The sequence below is a fragment of the Glycine max genome, chromosome 10, assembly GCF_000004515.6.
Source record: "Glycine max cultivar Williams 82 chromosome 10, Glycine_max_v4.0, whole genome shotgun sequence".
Lineage (NCBI taxonomy): Eukaryota > Viridiplantae > Streptophyta > Magnoliopsida > Fabales > Fabaceae > Glycine > Glycine max.
This window is the reverse complement of record NC_038246.2, coordinates 48,742,510-48,764,717: the sequence shown is the minus strand read 5'-3', so window position 1 is coordinate 48,764,717 and position 22,208 is coordinate 48,742,510. Positions and strand designations below refer to the sequence as shown.

Here is a 22,208-nt window from a genome sequence, read left to right as displayed (position 1 = left end):
TTGATCATATTTGTATTTGTATTTTAAAAATAATTTTATTTTACCATTTAAATTAAATTAAACTTTTAAGCTTATTTTTTTAAAAAAATTCTAAATAAATATTCTAGTCACATCTTTTTAAAATTAATCTTTAACTTGTTTTTGTTTTTAAAAATCATCTTCCTGCAAATGTGTAGTATAACTAATAACTATTTTTGGAGAATAAATATCAAGTCAATTCCTTAAAGAAAAAATCAAGTCAGTCTTCAAAATTATATAGTTTGAATATTTTAGATTTTAAATCTCTAAAATCATCTTAGCCTCTTTACATTTTTTTTTATTTTACACTAAAAATAATTTAAGTGCACATTGTCTTGTAAACTCATGAACTAGGATTTTTTTTATATATAAAATTTTAGGGACCAAGATGTTTAATATACATTCTTGAGGGAAAAAAGTTGTAATTTATTTAAATTGTTAGGATCTCATTGTCTTGGTAGTTGGTATCTTTAGCCTACTAGGGTCAAATACCAAATTGTGAAGATTCTTTTCAAATTTAACACGTGTAATGTTTTATTAATAGTATTTTAATAAATCATTTTCGTTTTTTTTTCATTCTTTCTCCTATTTAATTCTTTAGCCTATGTTTGGGTCACAAAGATGAAAGCATAATTATAAAAATCAAATTGATAAATGATTCAATCTAAGTACTAGATTCCTGGTTCAATGATCAAATCAAAATATATATATATATATATATATATATATATTATGATAAAATTGAACCAAACCACATAAATTAGTATAACATTCATGATAAATATGATTTATTATAAGTAACAAATTATCTGTGATAATATGACAATTGATGGGCCGGCCCAGCCCTCGAATAGGGGTTAGAAGTTGGAACGAATGCCGTTTTGGCGTTTTTCTCTTTCCTCTTGTGCGTGCAGTAGTGACTAGTGAGCAAAACGAAAGAAAGAGCCACCGTAACCGTAATCGCACTGTTAGTAATATCAATTCTATAGTTTGTTACTGACGCTGCACCCACCGCTAAACTAAACTTCCCCAATCACCATGGGAGATTCTAAACATATTTCCGTTCACCGTCTTCTCGGCGAAGGCTTAAGTTCTCTTTCTCTCTCTCTCTCTCTGATTTCGTTCAATCCGCCATGGATCCTTTACTGATAGCTAGAATTTGATTGTGTAATCTGATAGTAAAGAAAATCAGAGTTGATTAATTTTGCATTTGATTTGATGATGTGTGATAGTTGCTGATGTGGTGCTGTGGAAGAATTGGCGCGGAGCGGTTGCGGTGCTTGTATCTGCCACCGCATTGTGGTACCTCTTCGAGCGAGCCGGTTACAATTTCTTGTCCTTCGTCGCCAATGTAGTGTTGCTTCTTGTTGTTATTCTCTTTTTCTGGGCCAAAGCTGCTAACCTTCTCAATAGGTCCTTCACTTCCTCCAGATCATGTTTCATTTCCTAGATTTATATCTCCGCTAGATTCGTATACTTAATTACTAATATTCAAAGTTTTGAACTCTTCATAGCTGAATTGAACATTAATGCGTTTTAAGGAAATATAAATTATTGCATGTAGATAGATATGCTCTGTTGACTGTTATAAAAATTTATGCTCATGAAATTTGAATTAACGGTGAAGAATATGTTCCGAGTGCTGCTAAAGTTTAGAGAGGTGTTTTAGAGTAGTGTTGAATGTGCTTTCTTCACTTGAAGTCGAAATTGATTTGTTTAATGATGCAGACCTCTTCCTCCTCTCCCCGATCTGGAGATCTCAGAGGAAACTATTGCCAGGGTTGCTGATGCACTGCAAATTTGGATGAATCGGGCTTTGTCCGTTGCACATGACATAGCAATTGAGAGGAATTTGCTGCTTTGCCTCCAGGTATGGGGTTTATATTTTTATCCTCGTTTTACGCTGAGATTGATGAATTTAAGCACTTTGAGTACAGAATTTTATGTTGACACTTGTTTATGTGTACTTGGTGAATCAGGTTGTTGGTGTATTGTGGGTAATATCTTACATTGGTAGTTTGTTCAACTTTTTGACTTTGATCTATTTTGGTAAGTTCTATGCTTATGTAGCTTTTACATGGTCAGACTATCTTTTGTGAAACTCTCTTGGTTGGAATTCATTTGCTTTAATATTTCAATAACTTTCTGGACAGGTGTTCTTCTTTGCTTGTCTCTTCCTGTGTTGTATGACAAGTACCAGGACCGAGTTGATGACAGGCTGTGTGTGATTCATGGGATTATTCAGACACAGTATACAAAAGTTCACAGTACTGTTTTAAGCAAGATTCCAAAACTCTCAAACAAAGAAAAGAAGGTGCAGTAGGAACATGGTAAGAGCATTCTATAATTTTGCATGTATTTGATGCAAATAGTTACTCAAAAGCATATTATCTTACTTATGTTTGTAGCCAACTTGTCTATTGAATGATTAAATGTCCATGATTCTACTGTTAATAGCAATGTAACTTATTTTAGTTCTGCCTGTGGAAGAGAGCTTAAATACTACGTACCTATTTGTGTCTCAATAGTTGTCTTCAGAAAACTTTTAGTTTTGGCAGCTCTCTACTTAAGACAGAAAACTTTTTTGTGCTGCCCCCCACCCCCAACAAAAAAAAATCAATAAAATACCAGTTGCATTTATGTTAACACTCATGTTAGCTTTTGGTGAGTTTCCATGTCAATTAAAGTGTCATTATATAGAAGTTATATGCTGTGAAGTTGAAATAACTAGTTATGGGATAAATGGCATTGTAATGTATAAAAATGTGTAATTTGGTATTTTCTGGTAGTTATATCATATTTGTGCAAATTCCATTTACCGGTGTCAATACCAAATCGGTTAGATGTTTTTTATATGGAGACACTTTTTTGTATAACTTTTTCAACTAATAATTCTAACAATTTTATTTGAGTTTTATGAGCAATATAAATTATACCTTCATTCTGTAAAAATCCTTTGAATTGTTTACTTGAAATTTTTGGTTAATTTATTCTGGTTGAAATTCAGGGTGCAAATGGATAAGTGAAGTCTAGTTAGGAGTGTACGATGAAGTTCTTGAGGTTTGAAATTTCTTTTTGCTGGGATTCTATTGCTCTGTTGATTGATGGTTAGAAGATGGTATGCTTATTCTTCAGAATCAGGGTTGACCAATAGCTTTGACTTAGGTGCTTATTCTCTTACGATTTTCTTATGTACCCCTTGGAAGATGCTTTACATGAACTTTTATCAATGGGTATATTACCCTAGTTAAACTATATTTGGATAAGAAAGATTATCAGAGAGGGGAAAAATAGAAAAGAAAGGACATGGAGAACTTGAATGTCAGTTTGTTTTTTTTAGGATGGTAACATGACATGATGGTTTTGGCCACGAAAAAGTTTTTGGTTGGGTTGGTTATATGATGTATTGCTTAAGTGTTTACTTACCACTATGAGTACTGTGATAATCTTTTCTTAAGTAGGAATACAACACTGGAAATAATAATAATAATAACTAATAAGTAACAAAGGTCTTGGCATTGTGTCGCCCTTATTCCTAGCCTCAGGTTGGCGTGTGCTTGCTGCTAATGTGATTGCTAATTTATATTTTGTTTATTGACTACATTTGAGTTGGCTACATTACCAATTTTTGAAGTGTGGCTTTTCTTTTCATGTTGTTGTTGCTGTTTTTTTTCTCCTCACTTTTGATTTACGCGGAGATATGTGAATGGCAATGTTGTGCATGGCGCAATGAGACCAGTAAGACCACGGATCGTTAACTTTTACATGTGTGATATTCGCTTATTGGTCAATATTGCGCTCTTCTTCTTTGATGGCCCCATAAGTAATTCATTTTTATTAGCTGGGAATATATTATTGAACCACCTTGAAAGGGTAGTGTTCACTTGAGGCTAAAATCAAACAAGGATAAAAGCTTTCTAATAGCTCAAACTAGGGAGTATACATGGAATAATGCCCAAGTTTTTTTGTAAGGATCGCACTTGTTCTGTAATTGGGTTTTGGAACCTGGCCTGGTTTTGTTGTATTTAGTTGACAACTTCCAAATTAAGGCTTTGTCTCAATGCAAAAGAAAAGGAAAGAAAGAAAATTTTCATTGTATTTTCTCTCTTGTTATGCTTGCAACGACTTAACATGTAATTTTGTACAGCTTAAATTGATAAAGAATATAATCAAATCTCCAACGTAGTAACTTGTGAGTATTTTGGTTTAGGGAGCCGTTAAGTTTAAATGCTATTGTCATTCCTACTTACACTCCCTAGCAGCTTGTGTAAACAATTCCGTAGATATCTAGATTTTGCCTATTTCAGCCAATGTTTCTAGACCCAAACAACTTAATTGATTATATTCAATATCACATTATTTGGGAGGTACAGGTACCCAAACCCCCATAGGAACAACTTATAATCCCCCTTATTTGATTAACATATTATTACCAATGTTGAACGCAATTCTATCAAATAAGATTTTCACACTGGTTTAAAAATTGAATGAATAGAGTGCTTGGTATTCATCGTTACAAAAAGAAGGCATTTAAGCGCATATATAGAATTTAGTATTTTTTGTAAGGGATTGGATTATATATGAGCTAATCCTGAACCAGTGATTGTCCAACATCGATGGTTGTTAAATGTGATTACTAAAATCGTGAAATAAATATTAAAATAATTCACTGACGAATTAAAATGGGTTAAGTTGCCCAAATAGCTTAGGGGAGGACGTTCCTGACGCTAAGCGAGAGAGATCAAGAATATGCTCCTCCTCTATGGAGAGAGGAGGATCAAGGGAAATATAATTTTGACACAAATTTGCACAAAAGTAACACGTGACAAAATTTATTGATTTAAAAATTAAAACTCCTCAATCTGCAGGCTAGAGTGATTCTTGAGATAAGGTCATGACTTATGCGAGGTGGTTGATGTCTCAATAATTTTTATTTTATTTTCAAAATCGCACTCAGACTTTCATTTAGACCAACTCGCGATAAAAAAAATAAATAAATAAAAAAAAAACAGAAATGAATGAATTTCGTAAAATCTATACAAAACACAATTTCGACAAATCTCATCTTACATAATTTCTTTTAATTTTTTAATCAATAGAGGTTAAAAATGATGATATCCGTCCATGTTTAGGTTGGTGCAATTCGAATGGATTTTTTTCATAATATATATATCAATGCTCTAAAAAATAATATGCTTACGCAATATAGAAGCAGGAATTAATATATTGTAATCAGACTTTACAAAATGATCTCTGCATTCTTTAGATCTATTGATCAGTAAAACTATTTTAAAAACAAACGTAGAAAAGACAGCATATTAACTAGTGCAAGAGACGATTATCATTCGCTTGATTGAAGCAAGTTACCTTACTTTATGAAATATAATTTTGAAGAATAAATTTTCAATTGAAAATATCCTTAGTGGCCTCATTTCCCACTGCAACTGATCGCACCAGCATGCTCTCCTTCCATGTGCTTTATACAGTTCGATGCACTTTTGGAATCAAATGGAACCTTCATTGTACGCTGGGCTGGGCAGAATAACTTTTACTGTTTCATTGGAGGATAGCACATCCTTTAAAGCATCTGGCTAAGGGTTTGATTCTGAAATCCGTGTGTATCAATGAACATTTGTTGAGAAAAAATTAACTCTTTAAATATATCTGAGTACTTTCAGGAATTAGTCCCTAACTATTGATTAAGAGATACCCTGGAAATCATTGTTTACTCGTATTTGATGGGTTCAAATATTCCAAGTTAACCAATGCACTAATTCCATGTACAAGCATTAAAATTTAATTGTTTGGCAGCATGTGCAATCAGAGACATATATGTTGAATATCCATTTATATTATGGTCGATAGTTTATTGTGATCCATTAACTAGTAAATTATAATATTCTGGTCAATTCACTACAGACCACAGTACATTTTATGATTCGGGCATCATGTGATCAATCCTAAGTGCCTTGTGGTAGCAGTAGATTTGCCCGAGAGCATTTTCTAACAAGACAAGAAAAACAGCAGAATAGAAATATAATACATACTGTTATCCCTCGCATCAAGGAAAAAGACAGAGAAACCTACGCTATTGCGTGTTAGAACATAGAAGAATATCCAAAATTCAACATTCACTCCGCCCGAATAATCTAATACCCGAACTCAATAAAAACCGGTGTTTCATTTCCTTCAATCCTCTCCACTCCACCTACTCGATCACTAACAATCAACAAACATCATTTTGCTTAGTGATTAACAGATTGTTAGCATTAACATGAAGTTTGAGAAGATCCTGAAGAGGCTGATTGAGCAGACGCTGCCTGATTGGCGCGACAAATTCTTGTGCTACAAAATCTTGAAGAAACAATTGAACGTTATGTGTCCCGAAGATGGCCAAGCTCCACCCCAATTGGATGCCAACGAACTCAACCACTTCCTTACTCTCTTGCAGCTCGAGATTGACAAGTTCAACAATTTCTTTATAGACAAGGAAGAAGAATATGTCATCAAATGGAGGGTAACTAACCATCCACATACACATTTCTTTCACGTTTTTCTTCCTTCTTTTCTTGTTTTGGCCTTCTATATCAGCATTGATTGGATAAACTTCTCAATAAGCGAAAAGAAAATAATGACGTTGAATGAATTTAACTTCTCTTATATTAAAATTAGCTTTTGGAGAAGCTAAATCGGAGAACTTCTATAAATTAACTTATTTTCTTTTACTATTTGTACTTATTTATTCAACCAGGACCATAAATATATAATCTGCGGTTTGTGTTGCAGGAGTTGCAAGACAGAGTTGTAGAAGCTGTGAATTCAAATGTAGACCTGATGTCATTGGGGACGGAAACAGTAGATTTTCATGGGGAGATGGTTTTGTTAGAGAACTACAGTGCTCTCAACTACACAGGCATGTTATGTTCTAAGAGCTCATTCATGCATGAATGCTACTATTGACTAAGTGTTTTTTTCTGTCTTTTATTTATTTTAAAGAGAAGTTTCTTGGATGAGTTTAATAGGCATATACTTTCAGTGTGAAAGTTTTTTAACTATTGTCTATCAACTAATCAGAATTGGTAACACTTTTTTATGTAGTTTTTATAAAAGTAAACAAACTTACTATATATAACGATTTGTGATAACTATGAGTTCATGTGTTATTTATTCTTCTTGGATAACGATTTGTGATAACTATGAGTTCATGTGTTATTTATTCTTCTTGGATTGAGAAGGGGTTTGATTGATGATGAATGTTTAAGTGCAGGTTTAGTGAAGATAATAAAAAAACACGATAAGAAAACTGGTGCTCTACTTCGCTCACCTTTTATCCAAGCTGTGGTGAAGCAGCCCTTCTATGAAATTGATGCGCTTAACAAGCTTGTAAAGGAGTGTGAGGTGATACTAAGCATTCTTTTCAACAATGGCCCGAGCTCATCAATAAGCCAGGATTTTATGCAAAATGGTTTTGGCTCCATGAGTGATAAAGAAAATAAAGAGACTGTAATGCAGGTTCCCGAAGAACTATCTGAAATAAAAAATATGAAGAACATGTATATCGAACTAACTCTAACAGCACTGCATACCTTGGAGCAAATCAGGGGTAGAAGCTCAACTCTAAGCATGTTCCCATCTTCTCCACACAACTAGGATTTGCAATTGCAAGAGGATTGAAAGAAAAAAAAAAATTGCACTAGAGAGAGCAACCTAGTAGATACTGAGAATAACATGGATCTTCTCGTGTTTTTATATGGTTAATATTATAGAGACTAATGCAAGCATCCAAATAGTTACTCGGAATATATCACACATGATGGTTGTTGACTCTCAGTCTCATGTTTCCTTGTTGCCCTTTTCTGTGTTGAGATCCTACTTAATAAATTTGAGTGGAGAAACTCATTTTACTTAGTATATATAGTCATTATAGTTCAGGGCTATCTAATAATTTCTAAGTAGGTGGGTGTGGCTCGATTCTTTCCCCTTATCTGTTTTGTAATGTACAAAATGGTTTGGTGTTATGAACTGGTCAACTATTTTGGTCTAACTTTAGCCCTCAAGATGGTAGCCACTATGAATGTGTTAACAATCTCTCCCACTTGTACATTTTCATATGAAATTGTAAGTTAGAAAGAGGTTGGAAAGGAAACGAATGAAGAGTAAACGGACCTCATATAGTACGAGATGACTCGATAGGCATGTTAAATTGGGCTTGAGTCATAATTTCCTGTTTTTAATAAAAACTTTGATGAATTCTATAATGATACCTGTAACTGTATAAACTTAAAAAAATGAGTCACTTTTATAAATTAAATTAAATTAAGCATCTGCTTAAGCATATATAAGAGAATATTAGCCTAAATAAAGCAAGTAAAAAGTTATGTTTTGGAAGAAGAAAAAAGTAATTCAAACTCGACTGATTTATTTTAACGACTTAAATTAAAAACATGAATTTGTTTTGATTAAAAATTTATTTACAGTTTGATTATTTTTCTATACAAATTTTCTTTTTAAATAAAATTTTATTAATTTATTATTCAATAGATACCTCCATGTTAAAAAGTAAAGAAAAATAATAAAATATACTTTTGTATAATAGCAACGGCTTAGTATGAGTGATGAAAAAAATATTTCTTTGAAGAAAATTTATAATCATGCATTTAAAATGACTCTTAAAAAAGTAACAAAAAAATGACTCTTTAACATTGAAATTACCGCCTGTGTGGACAGATTGACATGATTGAAGATAGTTTTTACTAACTATTATGTGTCCTTAAGGCTTCTTAATTCTTAGTCCTGACTTGCAAGTATCGATCAAATTCCTGCACACAAAACCCACTATTATGTGAATCCTGCGCATGAACCAAAACCAATACTGTACGAGATTCTGACGCAAATACAAAATCATGGCCAAAATACAATTCTAACAAAAAAAATTCTGTTTCCTCAGACAAGGACTCCACATCATACTGTCAAACAAGTTGGCAAGTATTTTGAAAAGAAACAAAAACCCGCAGATTGCATGACAGGTCTAATATACAATTATTTGAAATTTCTCTGATTGACACTAACCGTAGACAAGCTATGAAAGTAAGTGAAAACTCCAATGTCCAAGGATCTTCATTTGCGGAGGAGTTATCATGCTTATTAGCAATATTGCACAGGATCTTTTAAAATTGGAAATACACGATGAGGTCAATTGCCTAGGAAGAGGGCCTCAAAACGCTGTATCAAAAAGCTGAACACAATTAATTAAGCAAATAACCACAAGAGACGAGGGACAATTTTTGGGTGTGTGATTTCATTATCTAGTCTCGAGGCACATATTACGCAAATTTGGGAAATGGAGTTGCATCTGAAGGTGGTAATGTGACTGATCGCAGCAACTCCAGTGAGAAAACAAGCCCAAGGAAATGAGAAAGAATAGTGTTCGCTGAAGCCTGTACAACAAAGACAATAAGTCATTTCTTGATGAGTGGCACCAAGCAGTCAAACATTATTTTGATTTTTGTTCTCATTTTAAATGGAAATATTTTCACTAGGATCAATGATTGCAAAAATGCAGGTGTACTAGAAAAATCTTGAGAACAATAAACAAGGCAACATTACAGAAAGTGTATTAGAAAGTACTACTATTTTCATTATGCGATACTAAACAGATCAACTTGATGGGAAAAAAATATACTAAACAACATCAAAGCCTTCCTATTTCCAGAAGTCATTTACATTATTTCAAATTTGACACCTCTAAAGTAAGGGGTGCATTTCAGAGGTGAAAGTGTAGAGGAGTTATAATTTATAATTATTGATTGAAAATCCAAGGGGGTAAATTTTTACATATAGCTATTATGAGAGTTCAATTGTTTCTGTTTTCAATCCTATTGTAATGTTAAGCTCCACAAAATAACAGTAGTCAAAACTTGTCCCAAACAGATAGAATTGTTGTTCAGGTGGAAAAAATACAACTTTATATTGAAGACATACCTGCACCAAAAATACATCCAATGCGAGCACTGGGGTGCTACCGGGAGAAATTCCCTGATAATACGGGTTTGCCGAGGAAGTGAGAGCCTTAGCAACTAACAATCCAACCGTGGCTTGCATCCCAAGAATAGCAGCACCCATCCCCAACAGGTTCAACATTATACCATTTTTCAAGCCTTTCACTACATCAGCACGAGGAGGAGCCTGAAAACACAAGTAAAAGCAAAAACTATGCCACCTCATAAAAAAACACTAAATGATTTCACATCATCTCCCTAAGCAAATTCAATAATTCACACACACCTTGGTAGGGTCATTTGAAGTTTTTCGAAGCTTCTCAGAGAGACGAATATAGCCAAAGGACCAAAACACTGAAATGAAGGCAGCAACTATTCCACCCGCCGTGGCATAAAATGTGGCCGGCGATGTCACTTTTCCGGTGACCACGACGGAGAATGAGAGTATGACGGCAGCCACGACGGTGCACACTAGCTGACCCCAAAACCCTAAGTTACCCAAACGTTTGAAGTATCTCGCCGTCTTCTCCAATCTCTTCGCCACCTGCACCACAACAATACCACACATTGGAACCCTAGAAATGCATGCGATTCGAATTCGCAATCGAATAATCCAAGAGCACACAACAGTACCTGCTCGAGTTTGGCCTTATCTGATTCGTCGTTGGAGGGAGTGAATGCCGGAGACACTTGCGAAGAAGCGCTTGCGGTGAAGGGAAGCTTCTTCCATGGTTGACGAGCGATGGAGGAACTAAAAGAGGAAGATGAACGAGCCCGATTGAGAAGGAGTGAGGGGAAGGAATTCGGGCTGAGAAATGGTTGAGGGAGTGGAGGGGAGGCGACGGCGGAGGCTGACAGAGGAACTGCCGTGAAGCTGCCGGCGCGTGTTGCCGGCAGAAGTAGCGTCTGCATTGCCGGTGTTGTGTTAGGGTGAAAGAAAGAGTAGTGTCTCCGTTCGACTTTTGACGGTCTTTTCTTCTTCTGTCTTCTGCTTTCCAGATTCCCACGCTTTCAAACTCGGAATGTTAAAGGCCCAGTTTTTAGTTGGATTTTGCTCCATTTCCTCTAGGCTATTGCTTCCTGCACCTCCTTTACGGCTTCCAGAATGGTCAATCCAGAATGTAATAATGCAAAATTACATTCTGAAATGTACCCCTTTGTGTCTTCCATTATGAACAATCTAAAAGGTAAAAACATTCCATATAGAGTGCAGGAAACAACTTCAAGGTGCAGAAAGTAACAGCCTTTCCCCTTTCACATTGAGCCTTTGTAACTAAATCATCGATGGGTTTTGTTGGGGTATTACTATTGGCACCCTCACTTTATTTGATTTTTTTTAGTAAAATATCTCCTTATGTTTAACACCCTTCGACACAACACAATTGAAACAAGTTTTCGTGTGTCAAAAGCCAGAGGTATTGTGAAAAAAAAAATTAATATAATTGAGGTGTTATTGACAATGTGGCAGGTGCCAATAGTAATAATGCACGTTTTGTTGTTCTCTAGCGGCCTTCTTCCAAGTTCTAACTTCAGACCCAATTCTCTTTTTAATTGCTGGAAAAAGACTATTTTAATGAAAAATTGAAGACCAAAACATAACCATAGTGATAAAAGGCAAACTACTCATTATCATTATTGTTTTATTTATGTTTATGTTACTCGTTTTCATTAACCAACGGTGTTAGATATTTTGTACTAGTATTTTTTTTTTCTATTCTTGAAGACATGCCGTAAATAAAATGATAGTTTAAAATTAAATACAAATAAGGATTAATTAAGTTTTTCATACCTAGAATATAAATTGTTTTTAAATTATTCATTTTATTTTCACCTAAGTACTTGGAAAAAAAATTCAATTTCATTTTATTATCTGTCATTAGTTGTCTTCCATTAAGTTATGATATAGCAAACGTAGTACTACGTCATCACGGTTTGTCACGGACTCATTCTCATGTCATTTATTATGTCCTCTACTCCTCACATATATGTACTAATAATAAAAGGAATAAGAAATGATAATTAATTAAAAGTTTTTAAAACACATTTAAATAAAAGTCTTTCAAAAGGGTAAGAGACTCACATTCGCTTTTCTAACATCATAATAAAACTTGTCCAAATAAATAATAAGTCATCTCAGCTCAAAACAAGGTCGTCCAAAACTTCATACAATTAATATAAAAACTTATACCCCAATGTCATATCCTATCAGAACATTGTGTTTCGCATCCTCTAGCATGAGGTTCTTCATAGTCATTCACCTAACCATTTGCTCCCACGAACACAAGATTCGAAATCATCACAGGATCCAAATACAAATAGCACACGGGAAGTGAGTTATCACATTCCTAGCTAATAAAGAGAAACATGACAACATAGATATACACATCATATAACTGAGATACAACTTACTTAAACATAGATCACATCATTCTACCACTTTGTCGCATAACATCACATCACAACACAACATGTCTCATTCATTTTCGCAACATTCAAGTACTCAAGAATCAAAACACAATATTACTAAATCAATCAATATCGATCAATACACAAGGGTTATGCAACAAATACACTGAGACTCAATCCTATTATATGCAATGCAGTACCATGTTAGTGAAAAACCTCGTCGGGCGCCTAGGAGTTCATGACAAGACAAATCACACACTAGTAAGTCAGGTCACTCTCACTAGGTAAAATCATAGGGAGACCAATCAGGGTCACGCTATTTTGCGAGAATGTTCCAACCATGTGGGATCGGCACAGGCTTAAAGGAGCACTCAAACCGGGTGTATTTACCCCCAATGCCTACGCTTCTATAAAATATTTTAGCACGCAGACTCTATCTATGAATTGTACAAAACAGATGACTCCACAGTGATTTCCATTATAATACTCGTCGCGCATTAACTTGTTATCCTTAAAGGGTCTTATAGTCATGTGATTGTACGATTCATAGCTCATAACTCAATGCACACAACGTATCAATGCACATATATATTACAAGTCAATACATACTCAATTTATCACATACATTCGATCTCAATCACAATGGTATAATCTCAAAGTAACATGTTATCACACCTCATGAATCATATACATTTTACCTATGAACTATGCAATACACACAATTACTTGATTATTTTCAAAATCATTTTTACTCGTTGCGCCTCAAAGTTATTCAACTCATCGGGTTCCCACAATGGATCCTATCACAATATTCGTCACGCAAAAACTCGTCGCCCTTAAAGGGTCTTACAATTGTGTGATTGCACAGTTCATAGCTCACAACTTAATATATGCAACATCTCAATACACATGTATCTCACCATTTTTTTAACTAAAAAACCTTTAACATCTCAATACACATGTATCTCACCATTCATCACAGGATCAATTTGTCACTTACTCACAATTTGAATCATCATTTCATAATCTCAATATAACAATTTTTATAAAAAATGTTTCTCACAACATGGGAAGTAAAACCCCTCAAACAATTTTCCACAATCATATTAAAATCAATGAGTCAAAATCATAGGTAAAAAATATGAAAAACATCAAGAGCACTAAAGTTAATCAACCAATTCGCATCATAACATCAATTGGTTTGTCAAACGCAATAATATTGTATTTATAATCGTAAAGGAAAAATTATAATTCAATAAACATCCCAAAATAAACTCTATTTTAATCCTCTAGGGATCCCTACATATGTTAAGCGGGCTCACGTGTGTATTCTGACAACGATAGCGGCATCTCTAGCAATTTCTTGAGATTCCTCAAGTGTTTTCTCTGATTTGCTCTGATAGGATTTCCAAGCGTTAGAAGAATGAGAAGAGATTAAAACCTTCATTTTGTACTATCTTTGTACGATTCACTTTTCTTTCTCCATGAATATTATTTCGACAATCCCAACAGTGAAGTTGTGCATAATTGAATTACAACTCAGGTGTCTAAATATAATGATGATCCAATGGTTAATGAGTCAATGGTGGTAGTTTTATCGAACAGGTTGAGTCTCTGCGGGAAAAGAGAAAACTACGATGCGAAGAATATTTCTCTTAACTTTGACATTTTTTTCCAATTTCCAACGGTGAGAATGATAAGAAATGAGTTGTGAACCTGGTGAGGAAATATCATGATGATCCAACGGTTAACGAGTCTGAGATTTTTGTTTTACTAAGATAGACTTGAGTGTATGCGGAAAAAATAGAGGGTTTTGGAAGGGGAAAAGAGAAAATGAAATGAAAAGGAAGAGGAGACGTAGAGTCTATCGTCAGTCTCAACATGGCCTAACATATCTCTATTTATAGCTAGGTACTCACAACCTATTATTTACTCTATTTATTTTTATTATTTTATAAAAAGTAACTCTATTTTATTTCCTATCAAATAATAAATCAAATTTTTTTTTTCCTTCAAACCATTATTTTAATACAGTTATTTATTTTTATTTATTTGATTATAAAAACCTCACCATTTTTTAAAACTATATTTTTTAAACTAAAAAAATCTTTTAATTTATTTACTAAAAATGGGATGTTACATCACCACCTTCAATGATATGTCAATGACAAGGTATACTGATGTGACACTTTATTTGTCATATCATCACTTAACGTAAGGCGACTAACGACATGTAGTAAAATGAAACAAAATTTTTTGACGTATTTATTAAACAAAAAATAAATTTTTGGGTAGTAATCGGGAACGTTCTATTTTCCATGTATGATAAACTTAATTAAACTAATTAGAAAAACAATTTTTTAGTTAACAAATGATAAAGGAGAAGTTTTATCAAAATAAATAATTTAATTTAAGATAAAATGATAAATTCTATTATTTTATTAAAAATAAAAATAAAAATGATAATTATAAATTTAAGTTATGTTTAAAATCAAATCTTATAAGTCAATAAGAAAAAAATGTTTCTCAGACACTTTTATTTGATCAAATATTTGTAAATTTGTCAAAAAAATTAAACTAATTAAAATAACTTGATGAACATATATTTAATTTGCTTTATCCTATTTATTTTTTTAAGATAATTTCTCATTCAAAATAAGAATATACATTAAATCAATAAGATACTTTTTATTGGTAGGAATAAAAAAATACTATTTGAAATTTACAATAATTCACCTATCAATTTATCATGTTTAATCAATTGAACTAGATTAATAAGATACTAATAAAGGGGAAATTAAAGAATTAAGATGTATACATTTAATATCTGGACAAAGTTAAAAGAAAATTCAAAGAATAGTGAAGAAAGAAGAGTGAAGGAAGACATAACATGCTACATATGTACATTGATCATAAATAGCAAAACACCAATTATATATGATTTAAATAAGTTTTTTATACTTGAAAAATAGACGGTTTTTAGATTACTACCTAAAAATACATTTTTCCCAACTAAGCACCTGAAAAAAATTTCAATTTCATTTTAATACCTGCCTAGTTGCCTTCCGTTAAGTTATGACGTGACAGACAGAGTATCACGTCACCATGTCTTGTTACCAACACGTCATTGCCATGTCATTTAAGGTGATAATATGACAATGAAGTATCCATGACAAGGCGTGATTATGTGGCATTTCGTCTACCACATCATCACTTAACGGAAGACGATTAACGACAAATAGTAAAATGAAACTGAAATTTTTTTCAAGTACTTGGATGAAAAAAGAAATGAATGTTAGGTAGTAATTTAAAAATAACCTATATTTTAGATATGAAAAACTTAATTAAGCCTATAAATAAAATGGACTTCATCATATGTAAGGATGCATTAGTTTATGGGAATGAGTTTCCTCAATTTATAAAAAATTGCAGAGTCTCAATTTAAACAAATAATAATCATTGGATTAAAATGAATGGTTATGATGAATTTTAACAAAACTCATTGTTTTACTTTTACAATTTTATTTCATATATTTTTTAACTCACATTAAAAGCATCACTCTAACACTCTAAGAGTTTGATGTTCCTTGGAGAAATACCAATTAGCAATAGTCCCACTAATGACATAAACTTGAGCTTCAACCATAATTGCCCCAGACATAGGCGGTTTCAAGGCCCGGCTACCCTGGGCAATTGCCCAGGCTCTGGCATAACCCTTCTAATTTTATGTTACTAATATTTTTCTTTTTTTTTTTGGTGCTGTACTATTATTTTTCTTTATTAATGAATTAAACGGGCAACTATCATGTTTAGCACGCAGATTCAACAAAAAGTATCTTGATGTTAAATAGTTAGTTGAACTAGCTGGCATAACCCTTCTTGTGGACTGTGTATTCTTATCCTTCACTCTTTTTTTTTTTTTTTTTCTTGGTAGAATTTTCCTTCTCATTTATTTACCCTTTGTAAACAATAATTACGATAATTCATGCAATAGGGTAATAACAACTATAGAAACACCAATCACATGAATTCATTATTATTGGTCAGCTTTTTCACAAATTTACTATGAGCTTAAAGCAAATATCATGTGATGTTGTTCTATAAATCTAAGTTGTACATTTATCAATTACTAGTATTTTAGTGAATGTTTATTTTATATAACTAAAATTTATAATTTATAATAAATAAATACTTATATATAAATTATGAAATAATTTTACACAAACATAAAAATGGAGAAAATTAAAAGAAAAATATTAAAGAAATTGAAAGGGCAAAACAATTGTAAGAGTTAAAAATTAAAAGGGCAAAAATATAGGTAACAGAAACAAAAGAAGTAAAGCTTCGTCACCGCAGCAACACTGTAGAAACCTTAAAGCTTCCGCCATCGACACCTACTGGTTCTTTTCCGACTACCGCCTTCGCCTTTTTTTTCGGTTAGTAATTGTTTAATTTCAACTGATTGTGGTTTTAAATTGAAACAATTAACACAAAGGTAGCAGAGAGGAAGAAGAAGAAAAATTTGGGTTTATTTGCACCGCCTAGTAGTAGCAGACACAGAGAAGAAGAAAAATTTGGGTTTGTCTTTGAAAGGTTAAATATTTTATGTTATATAGAAGTACTAACATTGTGAAAATGGGTCCCATATTTTTCAAGTTTATCTAAAATCTCATATGGTGAAATTATAATATTGTATCATACTGATAACTTCAATAAATTTCATTATAAAAAATATTTACTTTATAATATATTTTGTCATTTTGTGTGCTGCTAAGTGTCAGATTAAGCTACTACACAGCAAGATTCATTGGTTATAAAAGTTTTATTGATAAGTCAAACTAAAGTGTGTATCTAGTAATATTATAAGCATATAGTATTATTTATAATAGCAGTAAAAAGATCTTTTACAGTGGAATCATACCACTTGTAAATTTGTTTATTGATAGATAAATTATCTACAATAAAGGTTTCTTTTGGTTATCTAATTTTATTAGTTTCTATAATGGTGTTTAATTGAATATAATATAATGCTTGTTCCTACTCTTTATAAATCATAAGAGATTACTTTTATTTTGAAAAACTATTCTTATTTAAATTTTGATTCTTATGATTTTAATTGTTAATTGAGTATTAACTTAAGATCATTTAATTTCAGAGATGAGGAGATTTTTGGTTGATAGAGCAAGTATTGAGAATGTGAATGTTGTACAACAAGAAGCCGAATTAGAACCGCCACCTAATGTGGTTAATGAGTTTAACCCAAATGAGATTGTGCGTGATCCAGGTCATAGGAAACAAACGAGCTTTCAAATATATTGCAAAGAAAAGATCTTAATATTGTGAATGCCATGGAATTAGTTGATGTTGTCAAAGCTCGGTTGGGCACAATGAGAGAGTGGCTGGAATAATTTTTTTGCCGATGTCCAAGGATTTTGTGTTGCTAAAAGTATTCTGGCACCAAATATGGATGACGAAATACCAGTTCGGGGTCGTTCAAGAGCAGAAGGGAGGACTATCACTAATCTTCATCATTACCGTGCAGAGATTTTTTATGTTGCTATTGATAAAATATGTGTGGAGATGGATCACCGCTTTAGTGAAGGAAGTAACATTATACTTGATTGCTTCTCATGTCTTGACCCCAAGAACTCTTTCTCCAAGTTTGATGTTGATAAGCTTGCTCGTCTTGCTGATATTTATCATGCAGACTTTTCTGATGATGACCGAGGAACAATTAGGGATCAACTTGAAACTTATGTGCTTCAAGTGAGAAGAAATGTTTCTTTTTCCACTTGTGAAGATGTTCAAAGTTTGGCTATGAAGATGGTTCAAACTGAGAAACATTTGGTATTTCCATTGGTTTATAAACTTATTGAGCTAGCTTTGATATTGCCGGTGTCGACAACATCCGTTGAAAGAGCTTTTTCAGCAATGAAGATTATCAAGTCTAAATTGCGCAATAAGATCAACGATGTGTGGTTCAATGACTTGATGGTATGTTACACCGAGCGGGAGATATTCAAGTCACTTGATGATATTGATATTATTCGAACATTTACCGCAAAGAAGTCTCGGAAAGGACACTTGCCTCGTAATTTTATTTAACCCGCTATTGTAAGATTATGTTTATCTCTTTTATTTTAAACTATATTTTTGTTGACAAAATGACGAGTCTCTTTTATTTTGATTGATTACTATTTACATATTATATACAATGTGAATTTGCTATCTTTAAATTTTTGCCCAGACTTTATAATTTTTCTGGCTCCGCCACTGGCCCCAGACCATAACATGGTGAGAACAGCCAAAGCATAATAAGCTGGAACCCAAGAATCCTCCTTCCATTCACAATCATATCCACTCTTCAAATTCTTCGCAATAATCTTCCCATTAAACCTCGCAAACACCATGAAAACCACGATTGGAACAAAATACATTACTAACCCAACAGACAAACAAGGCCGCACCCCGAACAAAGCCATGTCCTCAAAAGTGCATGGGAAGTGACCCCAATTATGCTCACCGTGAGCTCCATGCGATGCCAATTCACCACCAAGATCCACACAAATGATCCCAATCACCAAAAACAAGAACACCAAAACCAGAACCCGGTATGCGAGGGGGAACACGTTGCTGCAAGACGCGCCAAGGGTGCAGGCCACAAACCAATACACATTGAGGAAAACGGGGATGGCGATAAAGAGTGGAATAACAATGTAGACAATTTGTTTGGTGTAATGCTTGAGTAAGAGAAGCAGAGCCTAGCACAAGGGGACGCTGAGAATGAAGGTGATGACGAGAGTCCATATGAGACCCTTCACCAATTTTGGAGAAACAAATGATGTTGTGTCAACGAGTGAGAGTCACGTGGAGACGGAGGAGGAGGAGGAATTAGGAAGGTTTAGGATGCAGGAGGTGGTGGTGGGGTCATAGGTGAAGGAGGAAAGAGAGGGGTAACTCTTGTTTCGGGGGATGATGGGGAAGATGCCAAAGACAAAGGAGGAAAGTACGAAAATAAGGAAGAAGGTTAGGAAATGAAGGTCCTTAAAGAAGATAGATCTCCTCAATTTATAAAAATATGTGAAGTAAAATAATGAAAATAAAACAATGAATTTTGTTAAAATTCATTATAACCATTAATTTTAATCCAACAAACATCATACTCCTAAAATGATGAAGTGATACTTTTAATGTGAGTTAAAAATATGTAAAATAGTGATAAAATGATACTTTTAATGTGAGTTAAAAATATGTGAAAGTTAAAATTCATCCTAACAATTAATTTTAATCCAACAATTATTATTTATTTAAATTGAAATTTTGCGATTTTTTATAAATTGAGAAGATCTATTCCTATTAGTTTACTCTAAATAAATAAATTAATGCTAGGGTGATTTATGATTATCGGACAATGCCATCAGTTTGGTGCAAAAATAATAAGAAAACTAGACGTTGTATCTCGTGAGCTATTATTATATTATATTGAACCCTAGACACTTAGCGATTCTCGGGAGTTTATAATCTGAAGCCTAAAACTATATTCGCCTTCAATATTTCTTTATAATAAATGAATTTCAATGGCTGAAATCATTTCCAGCTCAACAAAAGATAGGTTAAAATTAGATGATAATCAAGAAGGCAAAAGACACACCTCCAAGCAAAGTTATGAAATCTAGTTATGAAATCTGTTGTGATCAGTAATCTTGTTAAAGTAATAGGTCAATGATTTAACCGGTGGATCAGTAATTGGTCTGATTTGACTCGATATATATTAAAAAATTTAAAATTATATATGTATCTATTATATATAAGTACATACCTAACATTAGTTGATTAAGAAAAATTCATTCATACTCTAAAATCCAAAATAACAATTAAAATATTAAAGTTGATAACATAAGTTCAAAAATAATAATTTAATTATACAATTACACAAGTCTTGAATTTTTTTGAAGCATTTTTTAATTTTTTTTACGCGAAACACATTTTAAATATCAATTCGGGTCGTCAGATTCCTTCCAAACCGATCGAGTCATCACGGATCAGATGCACGATCAGTCCAATAATCAAATCGACCCGATTATGTCACTGAATCCTAGTTAAATCAGTCTAACCGGTCGGGTGGGACTGAGTTTTTGAACTATGCCTCCAAGAAATCACGAGGTCTAATTTTAGACAAAATATATTTTTGGCATATGGTTTGATCGGAAATACTTAACGTGATCTTAAATACTACTTAATGTGGTCACACGTGTCGTAGTTTACTGCCCCATCAACGGGTAGTGCTGAGGAAACACCAAAAAGAAACAAATGCATCATAACCACTGAAAGAAAGAGCAAGACAACCTGAGCTAAAAAGAAAAGTAAAAGAGAAAAGTGAGAAAAGCAGGGCAACGGTACTTTTCATTTTGCATGTTGGAATCGATAACTATATAAAATAATGTTTAATTAACCATTTTGCAAGTTATCTAATCAGTCCCTACTTGTAATTATCAAGTATACATTTTAAAGTTTCATTCTTAAATATTCTCCCATATTATAGCTCCAACACATACTTCTTTTCTTGCAAGTTGCAAAATTCCTTAGATGGAGAAACAATTGGTCCCTAAGTCCAGTGATCCTGAAAAGATATACAATCAGGCCCAACTAGTAGTTCCAGAAATCCTTGTGCGAAACCATTCCCACATTCTTGTCAGATAGTACGCTGCATCTGCATGTAATCTTCTGTCGACTCATTGAAATGCGTCTTGAGAATGAGAATTTAAGCAATCCAATCAAAGATATTAGTGTGTTCATATGGCATTAATTACCTGAGCAAGTGTCCTCGTTTTGTTTATTTAAAACATTTGCTCATAGTCTTGGACTGGGTTCATCTCAGAAAAGCTGAAGTCTCATGTGAAAGTTTTGTCCCTTTACAAAACTTACAAGCATACTCACGAATAAAATATATCATATCTTCAGTCTTCACATAAATTAATAACTTCAAATCTGTGTGTTGTGCTAAAATAACTATGTAACCTCGTGACTCAGATTAAAAAAAGAAGGCTTCGGGATTTGGATTTTATATATGTTTTTCCCTACTGAAAAATATAATATTTGTTATTTGAACAGTTGGGGTTATGAACTTTTCCCTATTAAAAATCGTGGCCTACATTCATGATGGACAATAATCTATCACTTTTAAGGTTGGAATTAAGATTATACACGGCATGCTTTTTGAAACCTTCAGAGTCCATTATTTAAGAAAATGATGGTGACAGGGCAGTTGCAATGAGTTTAATTGTTATTGAAGTAGACACATGTGAAGTCACAGGAACACCTTCCCAATTACTGTGTTATAAATGACCCTTACTTGTATAGTGAACATTGAAATGTGATTGGTGAAATGTTTTTTTCCCTCCATATAGTTTACGCCCGTGACTCCCCTGTTTTGTTATTAAACTGTTTGTACTACGTATCAAATCAAAAGGCACAAGTGTCCAAATGGTGATTAGTGACTTCAGTAGCTAAAGAACATTAACAAATTATTTGTGATCACTTACTACCTTTGTTAATTTGACACCACTTCAGCATCATTGTCCCAATCCTTCAATTGTCTTTGACCATGATAGGAACCAAACGTAGGTGGTACCGAACCCAATGGAAACGGGGCAAGCACAATTCACAAACAGAGAAAAGAGTGCCCCCCGCCCCTTCAGGTCCCATGACCTCAACTTATTGTCTCATTGCATTTTCATAAGGATTTCCAGAAACTATCTATTGTCATTTTACGTCCCTATTATCGTT

At 33.3% G+C, this 22,208-nt stretch overlaps 3 protein-coding genes and 1 pseudogene across 3 annotated transcripts; 2 read left to right on the top strand and 2 right to left on the bottom strand.

Annotated features, from left to right (window-relative positions):
- The first annotated feature begins 871 nt into the window (after window positions 1-871).
- LOC100527732 (reticulon-like protein B11) lies at window positions 872-3,415 on the top strand. The gene is made up of 6 exons (XM_003536562.5): window positions 872-1,108; window positions 1,251-1,431; window positions 1,747-1,888; window positions 1,998-2,067; window positions 2,172-2,348; window positions 3,026-3,415. Exons 1-5 carry the CDS (start codon window positions 1,057-1,059, stop codon window positions 2,339-2,341), a joined length of 615 nt encoding a protein of 204 aa, XP_003536610.1. The 5' UTR covers window positions 872-1,056; the 3' UTR covers window positions 2,342-2,348; window positions 3,026-3,415.
- Window positions 3,416-5,299: 1,884 nt separating this feature from the next.
- SPX5 (SPX domain-containing protein 5) lies at window positions 5,300-7,827 on the top strand. Its single transcript, XM_003536561.5, has 3 exons — window positions 5,300-6,535; window positions 6,805-6,931; window positions 7,286-7,827. Exons 1-3 carry the CDS (start codon window positions 6,293-6,295, stop codon window positions 7,666-7,668), a joined length of 753 nt encoding a protein of 250 aa, XP_003536609.1. The 5' UTR covers window positions 5,300-6,292; the 3' UTR covers window positions 7,669-7,827.
- Window positions 7,828-8,923: 1,096 nt separating this feature from the next.
- LOC100775427 (uncharacterized) lies at window positions 8,924-11,013 on the bottom strand. The gene is made up of 4 exons (NM_001254971.3): window positions 10,650-11,013; window positions 10,303-10,560; window positions 10,000-10,203; window positions 8,924-9,455 (listed from the first exon to the last, which is right to left on the bottom strand). Exons 1-4 carry the CDS (start codon window positions 10,926-10,928, stop codon window positions 9,342-9,344), a joined length of 855 nt encoding a protein of 284 aa, NP_001241900.2. The 5' UTR covers window positions 10,929-11,013; the 3' UTR covers window positions 8,924-9,341.
- Window positions 11,014-15,978: 4,965 nt separating this feature from the next.
- LOC112998197 (uncharacterized) lies at window positions 15,979-21,658 on the bottom strand (annotated as a pseudogene).
- Window positions 21,659-22,208: the final 550 nt, after the last annotated feature.